A 15,360-nucleotide genomic window follows, 5' to 3' on the forward strand; every position below is an offset into this window, starting at 1 on the left:
TTTCTTTGTTTGCATGGACGAATTAATGGAGCAACCAAAATTTTCGTATGAATACGGCTATAAACGCCTTGTTTTAAAGTCACCCTTATTCGGAAGTTTCATGAAAAAATAAAGAAACATAAACCATCTTTTGCTCTAGCAATCCGTATTAATGCAAAAGATGACAGAACAATAAAATAGACATGGCATTTACAGTTTAATCATTTGAGGACAAGTATATCAATAAAATGAATTCGCCAAACACATACCAGAAATATCCCCTACCAGAAAAATACCAAAAGCTCGTTTCCCTGATAATTCTATATATCAGAACAACATATACTAGGACATACTAATAAAAGTTAACAAATAGGCCCTACTATCTGCTGTCACCTATAAAAATAGACTTACCAATCAACTGGATTCTTGCATTAAAACAAAGATCCATCTGTTGATGTTCCCTGATTCGCACTGAAATAAAATACAACTAAACCACGATAAATTTGTAATTCTAACTAAAATGACTGCAAATAAAAAATGACATACTAAAATATAACAAACCAAATGTAAGTATGATATATATCCTAATACTACAAAAGAGAATTACGGCTATATCTGCTTTCAATTCATATTAACCAAAAATAAAACAGTAGACCTTTATAATCTGACCAACCTAAAATTAAACAGTGTTAACACCAGCGACTAGTTAGACGTAAGCTGATTTATTCCTTTTTTGCTACAGACAGCGCCCGGAGCCCATCCTTTTTTTTTTTTTTACATCTTTTTGTTTTAGCGTTAAGGCCTAATAGGCTTTGGGGAATCCCATGAAGCCTCGATGTGCGATAACTATTATTCTGTGGTTGTCCATGTTTAATAAGGTATTCGAGCAGTAATAAGTCAATCCATAGTACATGTAAATCCGCACTGCCCTCGGCCCCCACTGACTCATAAACGTAGTCTGGTAAAAACAAAAGATGTCCGGTGCCATTAAAGCCACTACAGATATAGTAAATGTGTCCGAAAGATATCGATAAATATCGGAATAGAGAACAAACACAATAACACAGTTTAATTCACTATTCTCAAAAGTTTATATTATCATTTTACATTTTAAACAAGAAATTAGAAACTCAACACCATTGAAAACGACTACTACAATATTTGGTATTGGTATAATAATATCTACATTAAAACCCACTAAAATGTATTTATAAATCTTCCACCTTCAAGTATGAAATTTTAATTATTTTATAAAAGGGACACAACCGATCTAAATACCGTTCAGATAGAATCAACTATATTTGAAATGCTTATAAATACCAAATGAGTGAGATTATTTTTAAAAGCACGAACAATTTAGACGTTTGTGTTTTATACATATAGACTGATATAATTTTATGTTTTACTTTAAACCACAGAAAATCTACATAGTAATACGTAAACCACTATAATTCTGTAAGCCCTATTTACTGTAGAACTCTAAAACCCAATCAAATAAAGTATTGATAAATATAATTTAAAAAATAGACAGACAACATTATTTGGAAACAATTACTTTTACTTCAGCACCTTTATCGAAAATATACAAGACAATAAAACGCAAAGAAAGAAAAAAATTCTACATAATATCAAAATAATGTGAACTACTACACCTCCGTAACCCCGATTAGATATCCATTTTTATAAAGACGGAAAATAAAAGATTTTATGTCTGCTCTAATAATATACTCCGACAAAGATTAAATATCAGATTAAATTTTCATAAATGAATTTTTGAAAACATATAATATATATATATAGTAAAATATATAGAATTAGGAGACTGAAACATTTATTATCTTCTGTTCGTCAATGCCTATGCGATACGGTACCTACAAAAGAAACTAAATGGTTTCCTACAATGCGTGTTTGAGGAGACTCCTTATTTTGTTACTTTTCAGTTTTTAAAGTGTTGAATTTTGGCTTCTAACTTCTTTAATTTATATGGATCATATGACCATATAGAAATATAATTAACCTTGCTGCCCTATTTTATTGCATAGCATCGGGGTATAAAAGCCTCATCCTCACCTCATGGTAGTAGGTACACAGCAATAATCGTCAGGCGACATAATAATAAATGGATTAATGCAAACCAGGGTTAGTTTCTAAATTTACTTGTAGGAAACAACGCAAAAAACCGTAGCAGTCGTGGGACCTGCCGATAGAAGTGGAAAACGAAACTATTAAGTTGAGAGTAATTAAAACTATATGCAAAAAATATATGAAATTTTTTATGTTTTATTTATTAGTTACATATGATGGGTTTAAACAAATCATGAACAAAAATATAAATATAAAGTGGTTGAAACAAATAAATTAATATACAATTATCTTAACAATATCTTAATAAAAACAAATAAATGAACATATTTCATAAAATCTAAAATTATTATATAACAGTTTTTTAATTTTCCAATTTTAAAATCCACGAAAAAAATATTATCAAATAACTAGAAATCCTATTTTACCACGCTAGTAAGATAAAATCTTATTCCGTAATAATACCAATTTCATGATGAAGAGGTTAAATATAAAAAACATAATTAAAATGAATAATGCTAAATTTTTAAATACAAAATATTCCGTACAATATATTAAAAATGGTTTAACAATATATTCGTTGTCCTTTCATTATTCATTTTATCTGTTATCAACTACGGATAAAGTATTAAATTGCAAATAACCAATTAAACCCACAATATTTTTTGAAGACTAATAAATTAGTTTAAATTTAACTTGGTTCTTTCGTAAAAGGTATTTTTATTGCACAATAAACTAATTTATAGTTAATACGGTATCAGTAGACCAATGCGGCCAACTACAGTTTCCGGCAGAAACGTTCTACCTTTCATCACTTTCAATACGCTACTCACAGGCTAAACTAAACTTCCAAATAAAAAAATGATAAATTACAAAAAAAAATATTCAATCTATTGTTCCACACAACTTTCTGCTGGACAAATTTTGTCTGAGCCAAAAAATAAAAAAAATCCTCGCTTACTGACTTTTTTTTTTTTTTTCTTGTTATTGTAAACCGCTATGTAAAATGTAAACAATAAATCAAAATTATTTCGAAATTTTTTTTAATATTTAAAAATTGTAAACCAATAGATTTGCCAATATTCAAGAGCTTTAATTTGACGCACTCTTAACAGAATTGTACGACATTGGCTTCACTTTTAAATCGCGAGAGGAAGCCCGAAAAGGTCACTGCGATTTTCGGCAGTCTGTTTTCATACTCCGCCGGGACAGTTTTAAACACAGCGTAGACTGAGCTTTTTCATGCAGGTCTTAGTAGTCCGCGGCCAAGTCTAGCTATTAGAGGAGAACGTGAGTAACGAGCTGAGCCCTGAGTAGGGGAAGAGGCGGTAATGGATTGGGATAGCTCGGCCAGTGGAGGGTGAAGTGTATGATAGCGGCCCAGTGATGTACTAAATAACTTACTAGGAAGAAAAAGATTAGCCCAGTAGGAGCGTTGTATTGATGACCGCTAGGGGGTTTTTCTTCGAAATCATAAATATTCCGATAACGGCTTGATTAGATATTTAACGTTTGAGGTGTCAAATTAAAGGTAATCTTTACCTAGATATTTGCTAATACCTTTCTTAGAACATTTAACAACAGTACGGGTATCACGAGTATCACTTTTAATACAGTAAAGGTCTACAGGTGACGCTAATCCTTCGACATTGGATCAAACTAAATTCAATTTTTATATATCGATGTCCTACTAACTATCAATTTAACAGCCTGTTTACTAAATGTTTTGGTTTTTAGTAATTTAACTACACATTTCACTTTTGTGTCGATTTTGAGCAACACGTTAGCTAGTAGCATAATATATATAATATTTGTCTGTCTCGACTGTAATGTTATTAGTTTTATATATTGATCAATAGAAAAGTTAATGATACAGTTTATTTTTATAATCATAAAAATATGAAAAGAAGACTTGCTGTATTTTTCTAATATATTTGTATTATTATCAATACTTACTATTGACGTTTCATTATCTTAGAATTCGCAAAATAAAATATTCTTTATTAAACCTAATAAGCAAATAAATTAATTGCGATCACTTACTTGTCATTTATGTTATTCAAGGCACTTTCCACTCCACTCATTTTCACCGCCACTGTCTTCTCTATGGTCTAGAAGTGATTCAACTGTCACTCGTTCCACTGTCGTCATCACTACTGCCGGGCTTCTAGATTTTATGATGAAAAGGATCTTCTGTGATGTCCATCAATAGATAACTTTTCATGTTCCATATACTTTTTTTTCAATAATTTATGAACGTGCTGTGCATCATCTTTCGCCCATCTCCTCTTTTGTAATATCTTGAGGACTTTTTCTCTGTCACTCAGCTTGATGCAGTCATTTAATTTGAAGGTCGTGTTTTTCTCAGGGCAAAACGTGGTTTTTTTATTACAGTGACCATATCAATTCTTTCTATCGGTTTAAGAATCGGGATGATAAGGAGGGAGTCGCAAAGCGGAGTGACCCGTGTTCTGCAAGTATGGAATCAATCTCAAACATTTTTGTGGCGGGTTCATATTAATTAAGCTTCACAATCTGATAGAGTTCTGTTTTAAGCATTTTTGTCAATGGAACGGGATGTTATGGTTTAAACTAGCCACTGAATTATCTCTGCTTTCTTGGAATTGCTGGTAGGTGCGGGGTTTAAGTTGTTTTATTAAGTGGTATGATTGCCCCGTTGTTCTATCAACAATCAGACGGTTTTTGGTGGTAAATTTTGGAATAAGTTTTTCTTGCAGATATTTTTTTGTAATTTTTTAAAATTCAAACAATCATGATAGTCACCCTGACTTTTGGCCGCTGATTTGAACACCAACAATGTCATTGTCCGATAAATCCGTTCTCATTACCTGCGTGAACAATTAATTCCATATTCCGCCCTTAGAGAATAAGGTGTTAAGAGGCCTTTGTTGCTGCCCATGCCTGACCATGAGGAGGGGCTGTTGTTGTTGTCAGAAGCGTGGACATAAGTCTCATCCGTATAAACAATTGGTAGAAACCCTCTTTCTCTGTAACGTTTTATATAGCTCTAATAAAACGGAACTCTGTGTTTCTCTTATTTCGTGTTTTTTTCCCTATTAAAAATTTTCTGTTATCTGTAGATTTTCTCCCATTTAAACTGAAGTTCCTTGAAGAACTTTGTCTCAGAGTCCATATTCCTAGTATCCTTCCTTCCTCTCCCTCCCCTTCCTCACCCCTTCCTCCCCTTGCCCCACCTTCCCCTCCTCCACTCCCCCCCTTCCCCCCCCTTCCTTCCCTCCCCTCGTCCCTCCCTCCTTCCGTCTCCTCCCTCCTTCCTCCCCCCCCCTCCCCTTCCTCCCCCTCCTATCCTTCCTACCCTCCTCTCCCCCCTCCTCCTTCCGTCCTCCCTCTTCCCCTTCCTCCTTCCACCTCTCTCCTCCCTCCTCCTGCCCTGCTTCCTCCTCCTCCTCCTCTTCCTTCCGATCTTCCTTCCTCTTTCCTCTCATTCCTTTTTCCTGTTCCTACTATTCATCCTTCTCCTCTCGCCACACTCCCCTGACTCCCTTTCCCTCCCTCCTCCTCCCTCCCCCCTTGTCCCTCCCTTCCTCCCTCCTCCCTTCCTCCTCTCCTCTCCCCCATTCTCCATTCCCCTCTTCCCCCTCCCCCCCCTTCCTTCTTTTTGTGTGGTTGCTCTCCCGTCTCCTCCCTTCCACCTCCTTCCTCCTCCTCCCTAGTATCCTGTCCTGCCTTCCCTTCCTTTCCTCCTTCCCGCTTGCCCTTCCTTCCTCCCCTCTCCTTCCCCTATTCCCTCCCCTCCATCCTCTTCCTATTCCTCCCCCACGGCCCCCCTTTCCCTCCTTCCTCCATTCCCCCTTCCTCTCACCCCTCTCCCTATTCCGTTCCACCCATTTCGTATCACCATACACCAGTTCCCCCGTTTCCTATCCCTATCATCTTTCCCCCTTTTTTTTTCCCCCTCCGCCCCTTCCTTTCCTTCTTCCCCACCTCACCCCTTCCATCCCTCTCTTCCCTCCTCCTTCCCTTCCTTTCCCCCCCTGCTCGTCTCCCAACCTCTCCCTCCTCCACCCACCTCCTACACCCTCCCCTTCACCCTCCTTCCTATCCTCATTCTATTCCTCATCCTCCTCTCCCCGTTCCATTCCCCGTCCTCCGCCCTTCCTCTCTCCGTCCTTCCCTCCTTTCCCTCCTTCCCCCATCCCTTCCCTACCTCCACGCCCCTCTCCCTTATCCTTCCTCCTCCGATTTCCGCTCTCCCCCTTCTCACACTCCTCCTCCCCTCCTCCCCTCCCTACACTTAACCTTCCATCCTACACCCCCCCTTCCTCCCTCCCCACCCTCCCCCCTCTCCTCCCCCTCCTTCCCCCTCCACCTCCCCCTACCATTCCCTCCTTTCGCTCTTCCTCCGTCCTTCCGCTCCTCACACCAACCCCCTTCTATTCCCCTCCTTCCGCAATCCATCCTCCCTCTCCTTCCTTCCACCTTCCTCTCCTCCCCGTCCTTCCGTCCTCTTCCTTTTCCTCCCACTTCCTTCCCCTTCGTCCGCCGAACTTTCCTCTCCCTCCATCATTCAACCCACGTCCTTTTCCAGTCCTTCTCTCATTCCTACTATATTCCCCTCCTCCTCCCATATATCCGTCTTGCTCCTCCTCCATTCCCCCTCCCTGCCCCATTCCTCTCCATCCTCCCCTCCCATCCCGTCTCCTCCATCCTTCCCTCCCTCCCTCCCGCGCCATTCCTCCTCCCTCTCCGAAACTGCCTCTCTTCCTATCCCCCTCCACCTCTTACCTCCCTACCCCCTGCTCTTCCCTCCTTTCCCTTCCCATCCGTTCCTCCTCCCAGTCACCCTCCTTCTCCTCATATTCCCCCCACCCCTTCCCTCCGTCCCCTCCCTCTTCCACCACCTCACCCTCCCCCTTTCCTGTCCTTCCTGCGCCTCTATTTATCACGGCCCTAGCGGCTGTTTCTCCTTGTCGATCCCACCGTTCACCTGCTAGCGGCAAGGTCGCAGGACCGTGGTCCAAACCGCAGCAAAGGACCGTAGAATCACCGTGTGCACGTTACCCGGACGCCCCACGGTGATTTCAACACGCGCTCACCCATGCTAACGCCCAGGACCCGGGCCATCTCAAACCCGAATTTTTTTCTTTTAATACCCGGAAGAAGAGTTTTTAGGGTCTAGGTCCAGCTGACCGTCATATTCTGTGGAATGTCATGAACAGGTACCGCCGTATAACAGTCTTGTCCAAAGTCGTCAACATAAGCACTGTTTTTTTAATTTTTTTCGACCAATGTTTTTCTGGGAGTTTGAGAAACGTGGACCCATTTCCTCGGCGCGGTTCCTTTCTTCACGTCACAATTTCATTTTTTTAACACTAAGTTTTAAGAAATTTCCTGTGGCCCTCTGCTACATCAGCTGTTGAACTTTGTTTTTAATAATATTGGCCCTTGTTTTTTCTTCTTCCCTTTTCATAAAAGTGTACAAGTTAAAAAAATTATTTCTCTAGCTTGGCTGTGTAAAATTTTACCAACCGACCTTGCTTTTTCTGTATGTCACCCATCTTCTCCAGACACTATTCACAAATTTATAACAAAAAATATTCTACTAAGTATAAATAAAAATGTAAAATACACCACTGTTTATAACGGTACGTAACACGTTTTAGATACTAAACTTACGGTACTTAACATACTATGAAATTGGCACTTCACGTATATATCACGAGAAATAATGTTTTTAGTAAGGCGCGTTATGCACGATGTTTACTGCGAAAAGAGATAGCAAGCGAACTAAGGCGTCTGCCCGTCCCCCACCAAACTGAAAATCCGGTTCCTAACTGCTTTCCTCTGCTCTAAGTGTCAGGGACCGAGAGCCTCGTTTTCTCACGGCTTCTAATCATTAGCATGTCGGTGACCGCGAACCGAGGATTTTTAACCCTCCTAACCGAAAACGCTCAAACGCGCCTAAAGAAGTTTTCACTTCAAAAAAACTTTCTATTGACTTTATATACCGATGTTGTTATTTAACCGGGTTTTCAGCAAAGGAAATTTCAAACTTTGACTAGATGAAAAAAAAAAAAAAATTGCTTATTTATATGGTCATGGAATAAGCAGAATGGACCATTTTAATCCAAAACGTTATTTCAACAGATATAATAAATAAAATAAATAATACGAAAGAATTTTTTCAATTATAAACAATAATTTTATGCTTTAAATTTTATTTACAACACTGTTAACAGTTATTATGAAAGTTATTAATTGGCAAAAACAGTAAAAATTTATAATTTATTTTTTTTTTATTGGGCCTATACCATTATCATATAATACTAAATACTGAAAGTCGCCATTGTTTAATTTTTCCATCAAGGGAGGGACTTTTGTAGAAAGTGCACTGAAAAGGGAAAATACACATAAATATAGTTTGAAGGTTCCCAATTAACAAATCGTTAATAACTGTGAATTTTGACTTTCACTAAGAGATAGACCATTGCATCCATAAGCTGAATTTATCTGGCCTAGAAAATTGTGTTTGGTAAAGCTAGTTTTCCGTCGTCGAAGCATAGATAGCACTAATCAAATCAAATAATAAAATAAATAGGTAGTTCATGAGTTTTAAATCCATTTTAATACTTTTGTAACCTTACTTTATATGAAATGAAAATTTAAACTGTCCCGATTATTTTGTGTCAATTAGTTGCCATGACTATTACAACTAAATATACCATGTGTTTGATAGTTTTCTGTGATTTATTCATAATAACGGTATTTTAAGTTTGCGTCTAGGTAGCATAACAGCCATTAAAGTTTTTTCCAAGTAGCAACAGATTTTAGCGTTGAAATGGAATTAATGCAATATATTCTTTCCTCATAAACACAACACTGACACAATACGAGTACAATCAAAGACTGTAAACTGACTAGGCTTAAGTGCTTTCCTAGCTCCTTTGCCTATTGTGCCAGGATCAAGAGGCCGTTTAATGCCTGACGCTGTCTACTAAGGGATATTTTTATAGTAATTTTTAGTTTTTTAACTTAGTGATGGGAGAATCGAACACTTAAAAAGAATCGTAATAATCGGTGTCCCTTCAGAAGCACCCTATCTGTATTCGAATATTTTATCTGCGTATTTATATTATTTGTATACAGACAAGTCTAGATCTGTCCTTACATTTTTTCCCATAAATCTATTGTTTCTTGGTTATTTGAAATTGAAATAGATCCCATCCAAAAAGGTGGAAAAATTCTTTGCCTTTTTTATGGCTGCAAACACGCAAACCAATGATTCATGAACTCCAGAAGAAATATATTTGTTTACCAGCTACTTCAGTTCTGTCCCCTCTGAAATTTTCATTTCTAATGGCAGATTTTGCCTCAATGATCGTAGAAATAGCTTGAAGCCAAAAACCTCCGATCAATTTTGTTTTTGTGCGTCAACATGAATGAAACATTCAATTCTTTCCTGTCTTTATATTGTTTACAAGTGTATTTATTATTGAAAAAAAAAAATTTAAAATATTGTTATTATACAATTATACATTTTTACCAAGTTTGGAATAAGTTAGTAAAAATTTCCAAATACTTGGTATAAATGTATAATTGTATATAATACTTTATATATAATATAATATATATATATAAATATAGATATATATATAATATATATATATATATATATATAATATATATATAAATATATATATATATAAAGTACAAATACAATTTAATGCCCATCATATAACCCTCCAAAGAATACATGTATATGAAATAACGAATACAGTCTCATATGAATAGTTTTAATTTGAAGACTATACTATTTCAAACAAATGAAATAATGTAGGTTTTGAGTTTCGAGTTCCTTAAGAGAAATAATTGTAATTCAATTCAGAAGTGTTCGAACTCATTTTGAGATATTCGAATATGTTGATTACCCGGGCTGTATTCGAATAGTATCTATTCGATTCTCTCCATCAGTAGTTTATTGCACACCAAGGTTTCACTAGGTTGGTTTATTTAGGTATCAATGAAAGAGTGCGAGTCGATTTCTATGTTTCCGTAACCTATCTGAAACTGGTGTGGTCAGATGATTGAATTGTAACTAAATAAAACTGGTAGGGGCCTAAATACATTTTTTTGTGGCACATAATTAATTTTGGTAATACTTAATTGTAGTGGCAATATTTATGAAGTCTTGATTACTGGGCATGTAATGTTACTCAGCAACGTGAAATAATCTGTTAGGTTAGTCCACCAAGCAGGTTAAAATTTTATAGTGCTTTCTTTTGAGTTCTTAAATATTCAAATTAAAAGAAGTCAAATTACAAATTTTTATTACGTTTTAGCCTAAGTGATGCATAAATATTAAATTCCATAACTCTACATATTACTTCAACTTCTCTAGGTTTAATTTAATAAGTAGGATTCTACTTTAGACTTTAAGCTACTTTATTAGTCCAAGAGGTACTGATTTAGCTAAAGACCCTCAAATCACAATGTTTTAATATTGTCCATTTGTGGCTTTAGAATACAATGTCTAGAACTGGTAACTTCGACAAATCTTCTACTATAGAAATTACATCAAATTTTAGTATCAAACTTTTATCATTGCTCAGATTTTCATCCAATTTTCTACAACAAAAAAAGTATTTCAATCGACAGCTCATGTCTATCGTGAACGCAACACGGCTAACATGCTATTTTGCTGTGTAAACAATCAGATTTACTGAGTTGATTATTCTTATGAAATCTGCAGCTAGATTTTGCAGAATAATGTGATAAATAGAATTATGTATATAAAAAGGTTTTAACCATGTCCAACGACGATAGTCAATATATTAAGTTTTTTTTACTTTATCCTAGAATTAGGAGCCTACTTTAGCTGGACTATTACACTGTCTGTAGTGTACACGGTGGCAATAGTATGTATAAATACCAGTAGTTAGCTATCTTTGCAAGCTTCAAATAGTTAGAAACTGCATTTTTGTTAATTGTGTGGGAAAATCTACAGATTTAATTTGTAAGTTAACATAAGGTTAGTAAAAAGCTGCCATCGAGATCTGAAACCCTACGTGTCACCAGTAAGCTAACTGTAATCGACTGTTGCTCTGATCTTACCAGATATATATACATAAGAAAAAGAGGACATAAAAAATGTAAACTGCTTTCTAATAGCCCTGGTATCTGAGCTTAGCCAGAAGTTGGTGTAAAAATGTTCGGGACGTGTTCATGAACTATTTCTTTCCCACAAAAAAATTGTTGAAAATTCTAAATTTTTGGACTTTAGTTTGAAAGTATCCATAAATATTGAGACCCTTTAAAAAAATGGATTCAAGAGCATAAATGTCAATATTTGGGTTTATCCATTCAGGACCAATGTTAAGAGGATAAATTGTGTCCCAGTCATCAGTTGCGTAACATAGAACAGAGTCGCGCCCTACCCGCAGCGTACTGAAATGCGCCCCTCCTGTCGGCTCCTAACACCCCCCCCCCCTTCTCCTACTGACCTACCCGCATCGTTTATAATTATAGCCTACTTGCCCCTGGTCTACCTTTATTCTCTGATGTTCACATCCTACTTACGGTAAATTGAAATTGAAAACAAACCTTTTACTTTTTAAAGAGTGGCTTTAAATTATTGTGTAAATAGTTGATAGTCCCGTGGGCTGTGCAATGTTTTAGTTTTTATACATTTTGTAAAAAGATCATAAAGGAAAAGAAAACTTTAAAATGAATTATATCATCATAATTATTTATTAATGAAACAATCTCAAACATTAAAATAAAAATAGAAAACAATTGTAGACATGTTAATTATTTTTCCATTTATTTAAAAAACCCTCTCCTCCTTCTTAAAACTGAAATAAATTTTTCATGCTAACATCTTCAAGTTTGATCCTACGAGCCCGTACATGTTTCTATGCTCAAGACGCCCAAAGCGCTCAGCCCTTGTATTGTTCATAGTGTTTTCTCAAATTATTCTTTATGAGCTTGATTTTAGAAAATGACCTGAAAATTTATATAAGATTAAAAAACTTCTGTTGTTAACATATATGACCATTTTCCAGGTTATTAATACAAATTCTATAAATTAAAAGGTTATAAAAACTGCTTCTTAAACACAAAAAATTAATTTTAGTATAGTACGGGTTTTTTATGATATTTTGGTGATTACGAACCTTTTCCGCTGACGCTGACGTAACTGGGAGAGTCAAGAACATCATCATCGCTGTGCAGACATCAGGAAGGCTAGCTTGACAAAGTCACGTTTTCTATCAGTTAAAAATATGAGGGCTTAAATCCTTAACTTTTTTCAAATCCTCTTGTGTTTATTTCATCCGAAACAATGTATCTGAAACAACACTATTGGTGTCTCCAACCCGTGTGAAACATCTTTCCTCAATACATCTCACAAAACTTCCTGGCTGAAAAAATTAGTTCATCATCACTTTTCTCTGTGAGGTAACTTTGGAGTAAAAAAGAAGAACTGTATCGTAAATCCAGACCATGCTCTCAAAACGTCTGAGAGAATTTTGAGCAATAACTATATCCCAAGCTCCTGTAAAAATACTTTTACTTTGAATTCTTGCAATGGATTAGAAAATTCAACATCGTTGGTCAGTTCGTCAAAAAAAGTTTTTTTACTTTTTTACAAACGGTTTAGTCGGCAGAGAAGACTCAATATTCCATCCCCGTGGCTAGCGTTATCAAGCTTCTTTAACAACACCTATCAAACTCATTTTCATTGCCTATCTTTATTTCAGTCATACTCTTTCCAAGAAGGGCCTGTTAGCTTCGACCAATTGATACATCTCTCTTTTGTAGAGTTTTAAGATGTAATATTAATTCTCTCTAAAACCTTTACTTTGGAAAGTAAGCAATCAATACAAAGTGAAAAACACGTCATTTGTTTTTTTTTGAGTCCAGTGCCCTCTAAAACCTCTTTATTTCTTTTTAGAAGTCAGAATAATAATTCGTCAAACGAGCTTAAGACAGAAACAAAGTTACACTTTATGGCCAGTAACACAATCGTACCTAGATGCACCAACGGGTTCGGAACACATTCTTTTTGAGTGTCTTGCTAAGTATATACCCCCTTTGCCTCCATAGATATCTCTGCCTCAAAGCTTGACCATCTTGGCAGGCTTCGCCGAAAAAACACGTAAATTTGATTGACCAAATCGTAAAATAGAAATCATTTCTGTTTATGTCGAGTAAACTGAGTCATTGAGTACCAAATTTAAATTATGCGAGACACAATGCACGTACTCCTGCATTTGGCGACTTTTGCTTTATATTCTAAATTGTATTCCAGATTAGTTTTTTCCACTCATTACGGCTGCCCCCCGGTCAATAACCCTTGGCCTTCTACACTTTTCAATTTTAATATGTTGTTTACTTCTTCCAAAAAATTACAAACCTCGTTAGTAATTTTTTCCGAATTTTTGGCCTGTAAAGAGCTATGAACCCTAAAGAATGATTCTTTAATTTCAAGTTTTTTCGTAGTTTTGGACTGCCACATGTCGTATTACTATCGATAGTGTGATCAGTTTTTTGAGACGTCTATGAGTGGTGTCTAATACCAGAGAGAAGAAAGGAGCTGCTTGGATTTCACTTACAACTTCATCCCAGAACATGCTGTGACGCAAACAAGAACATTTCATTTTGGATTTGTGGAGAGACAAATACTTTAACTTTGCTTTGAATCGTTTTCTAAGTGACTTTTTAGAAAGAGGATCGTATCGTGACAACAAAATCCTATCATATTCAAAAAGTTTCCAGAAGTTATGTCCACTGTTTCCCAATATTTTCATTCCGATGCCCTCTGAACGCTAAAGTTACAAGTAGCCATAGTTATTACTACATCCTAAAAGTCCTTTGAGAATCTCACAATACTCAGGTTCATACTTTTGAATAAAGTGATTTTGCCATTTTCTTGCATATTTATTTAAACGGTACTTAAAAGCTTAACATGAATTTAAGATGAAAGCGAGAAGTTTCATGTACTTTATAATTTTTTTGCTTAAACCTTGCCAATCATTATTTAGAAACCTTTACACCAAGCATCTTTAAATTTAGGGTCAGTTCGTCCAGCGATCAACCAACAAGGTTCGACACGAGATAACCTCCAATTAATAAAGGTTAATAACAAAAGCCAACAACCGTTTTCTAGATTTTGGCCCGTAATGGCAATATTTGAAATAAAACTCACTGCTCCACAGAACTAATTGTTTTGTCGAGTCTTTAGGAACAGGCCCTGTGGGCCTACAAGTTTCAGAATTCAAATGAAAGTTATTATCTTCTTCTTTTAAGAGGGATACTCCGTCATTAGTGTAGAGCCCAAATGTCAGTTTTAAAAACACTACCACGTTATGTTGACTGATTTCATTAGTATCAGAAATGCAAACACATATGTTTTTTAAACAATGGTCTACGGTACTGCTAACAGCTTATCATTATTTATCATACACGTCTAGACCTCACGTCTGGTTCGTTATTTGTGAATTCATGTGGGGTCTGAGTAGATGTTCCATTTTCTGCCTCGATGGTAGGTAGGTCAGAAACTTATTTTTCACTACACTCGCCTCACAAATTAAAACCGGAAGTTATTTTTTTTCCTTACACTGTCCATGTGTTTTTATTTTTTTTTATACTAAGAGATATGTCAGATTTTTAAAAAATAGATCAATTTTTTTGGTGTTTTTTTGCTTTTTCTTCCTCCTCCCCTTCTTCCGCTTTCGGTATTCTGCACCACTAGGTTATTTTAGACATTTTTGTTTAAATTATTGATTTAGTTTTCCTTAGTACATCGTCCCAATAATATAAGTTTCCTGTAAGAGTGTGTAGTTTTGCAAACACTTTTCACACCGCCACCACAGTTGTAGGCTACTGAAATAAATCACAACTTTCGAAAATGCAGTAAACGTAACCGAGTAAATGAATATTTGACCTGAGTGAACCAGGAACCGACAGTATACTGTGAAGGAACTACCGTAACAATAATTGGTACTTGGTAGTGTTGGGAGGAGGGGTAGGTGGGAGTATTCAAGGTCGCAAACATGAAACAAGGGCAGTATCACGCAGCTCGCACACCCCCACGCTGCACACACCGCGTCCGGTCCTAAAGCGCCTTAAAATACACCCCTTCCGTGGCGGTTCAGCAAATAGTTTGTGCTTGGCTTTAAGTATGAAGGCGTTTTAAAACTAAAACAAGAAATGATAATGAGGCCTACGATATTCCTCGCTAGCTCATTTATATAGCAAAAAAAATTATAAGGAATTACAATGAAAATTAGTGATAATCAACCTTAAAAATTTTTAAAA

General features: G+C 36.2%; 2 protein-coding genes across 2 annotated transcripts; both read right to left on the reverse strand.

Moving 5' to 3' along the window:
* Window positions 1–5,219: 5,219 nt before the first annotated feature.
* LOC124374874 (rRNA 2'-O-methyltransferase fibrillarin-like) lies at window positions 5,220–5,528 on the reverse strand. The gene has a single exon (XM_046833018.1). It carries the CDS (start codon window positions 5,526–5,528, stop codon window positions 5,220–5,222), a length of 309 nt encoding a protein of 102 aa, XP_046688974.1.
* An 18-nt stretch (window positions 5,529–5,546) lies between these two features.
* LOC124374875 (octapeptide-repeat protein T2-like) lies at window positions 5,547–6,607 on the reverse strand. Its single transcript, XM_046833019.1, has 2 exons — window positions 6,471–6,607; window positions 5,547–5,913 (listed from the first exon to the last, which is right to left on the reverse strand). The coding sequence occupies exons 1-2, from the start codon at window positions 6,605–6,607 to the stop codon at window positions 5,547–5,549; spliced, it is 504 nt and encodes a 167-aa protein (XP_046688975.1).
* Between the last annotated feature and the right edge of the window lie 8,753 nt (window positions 6,608–15,360).

This window comes from Homalodisca vitripennis, unplaced genomic scaffold (assembly GCF_021130785.1).
Source record: "Homalodisca vitripennis isolate AUS2020 unplaced genomic scaffold, UT_GWSS_2.1 ScUCBcl_10787;HRSCAF=19804, whole genome shotgun sequence".
In the NCBI taxonomy this organism is placed as follows: domain Eukaryota; kingdom Metazoa; phylum Arthropoda; class Insecta; order Hemiptera; family Cicadellidae; genus Homalodisca; species Homalodisca vitripennis.

Bases quoted from the DNA above. Each gene is read 5' to 3' on its own strand.
- LOC124374874 (XM_046833018.1), bottom strand. From the start codon at position 5,528: ATGAGAGGAAAGAGGAAGGAAGATCGGAAGGAAGAGGAGGAGGAGGAG.
- LOC124374875 (XM_046833019.1), bottom strand. From the start codon at position 6,607: ATGGAGGGAGAGGAAAGTTCGGCGGACGAAGGGGAAGGAAGTGGGAGG. The intron at 5,914-6,470 runs GTTGGTGTGAGG...GGAACGGAATAG, and splicing joins AAGGAGGGGAATAGAAGGGG to GGAGAGGGGTGAGAGGAAGG.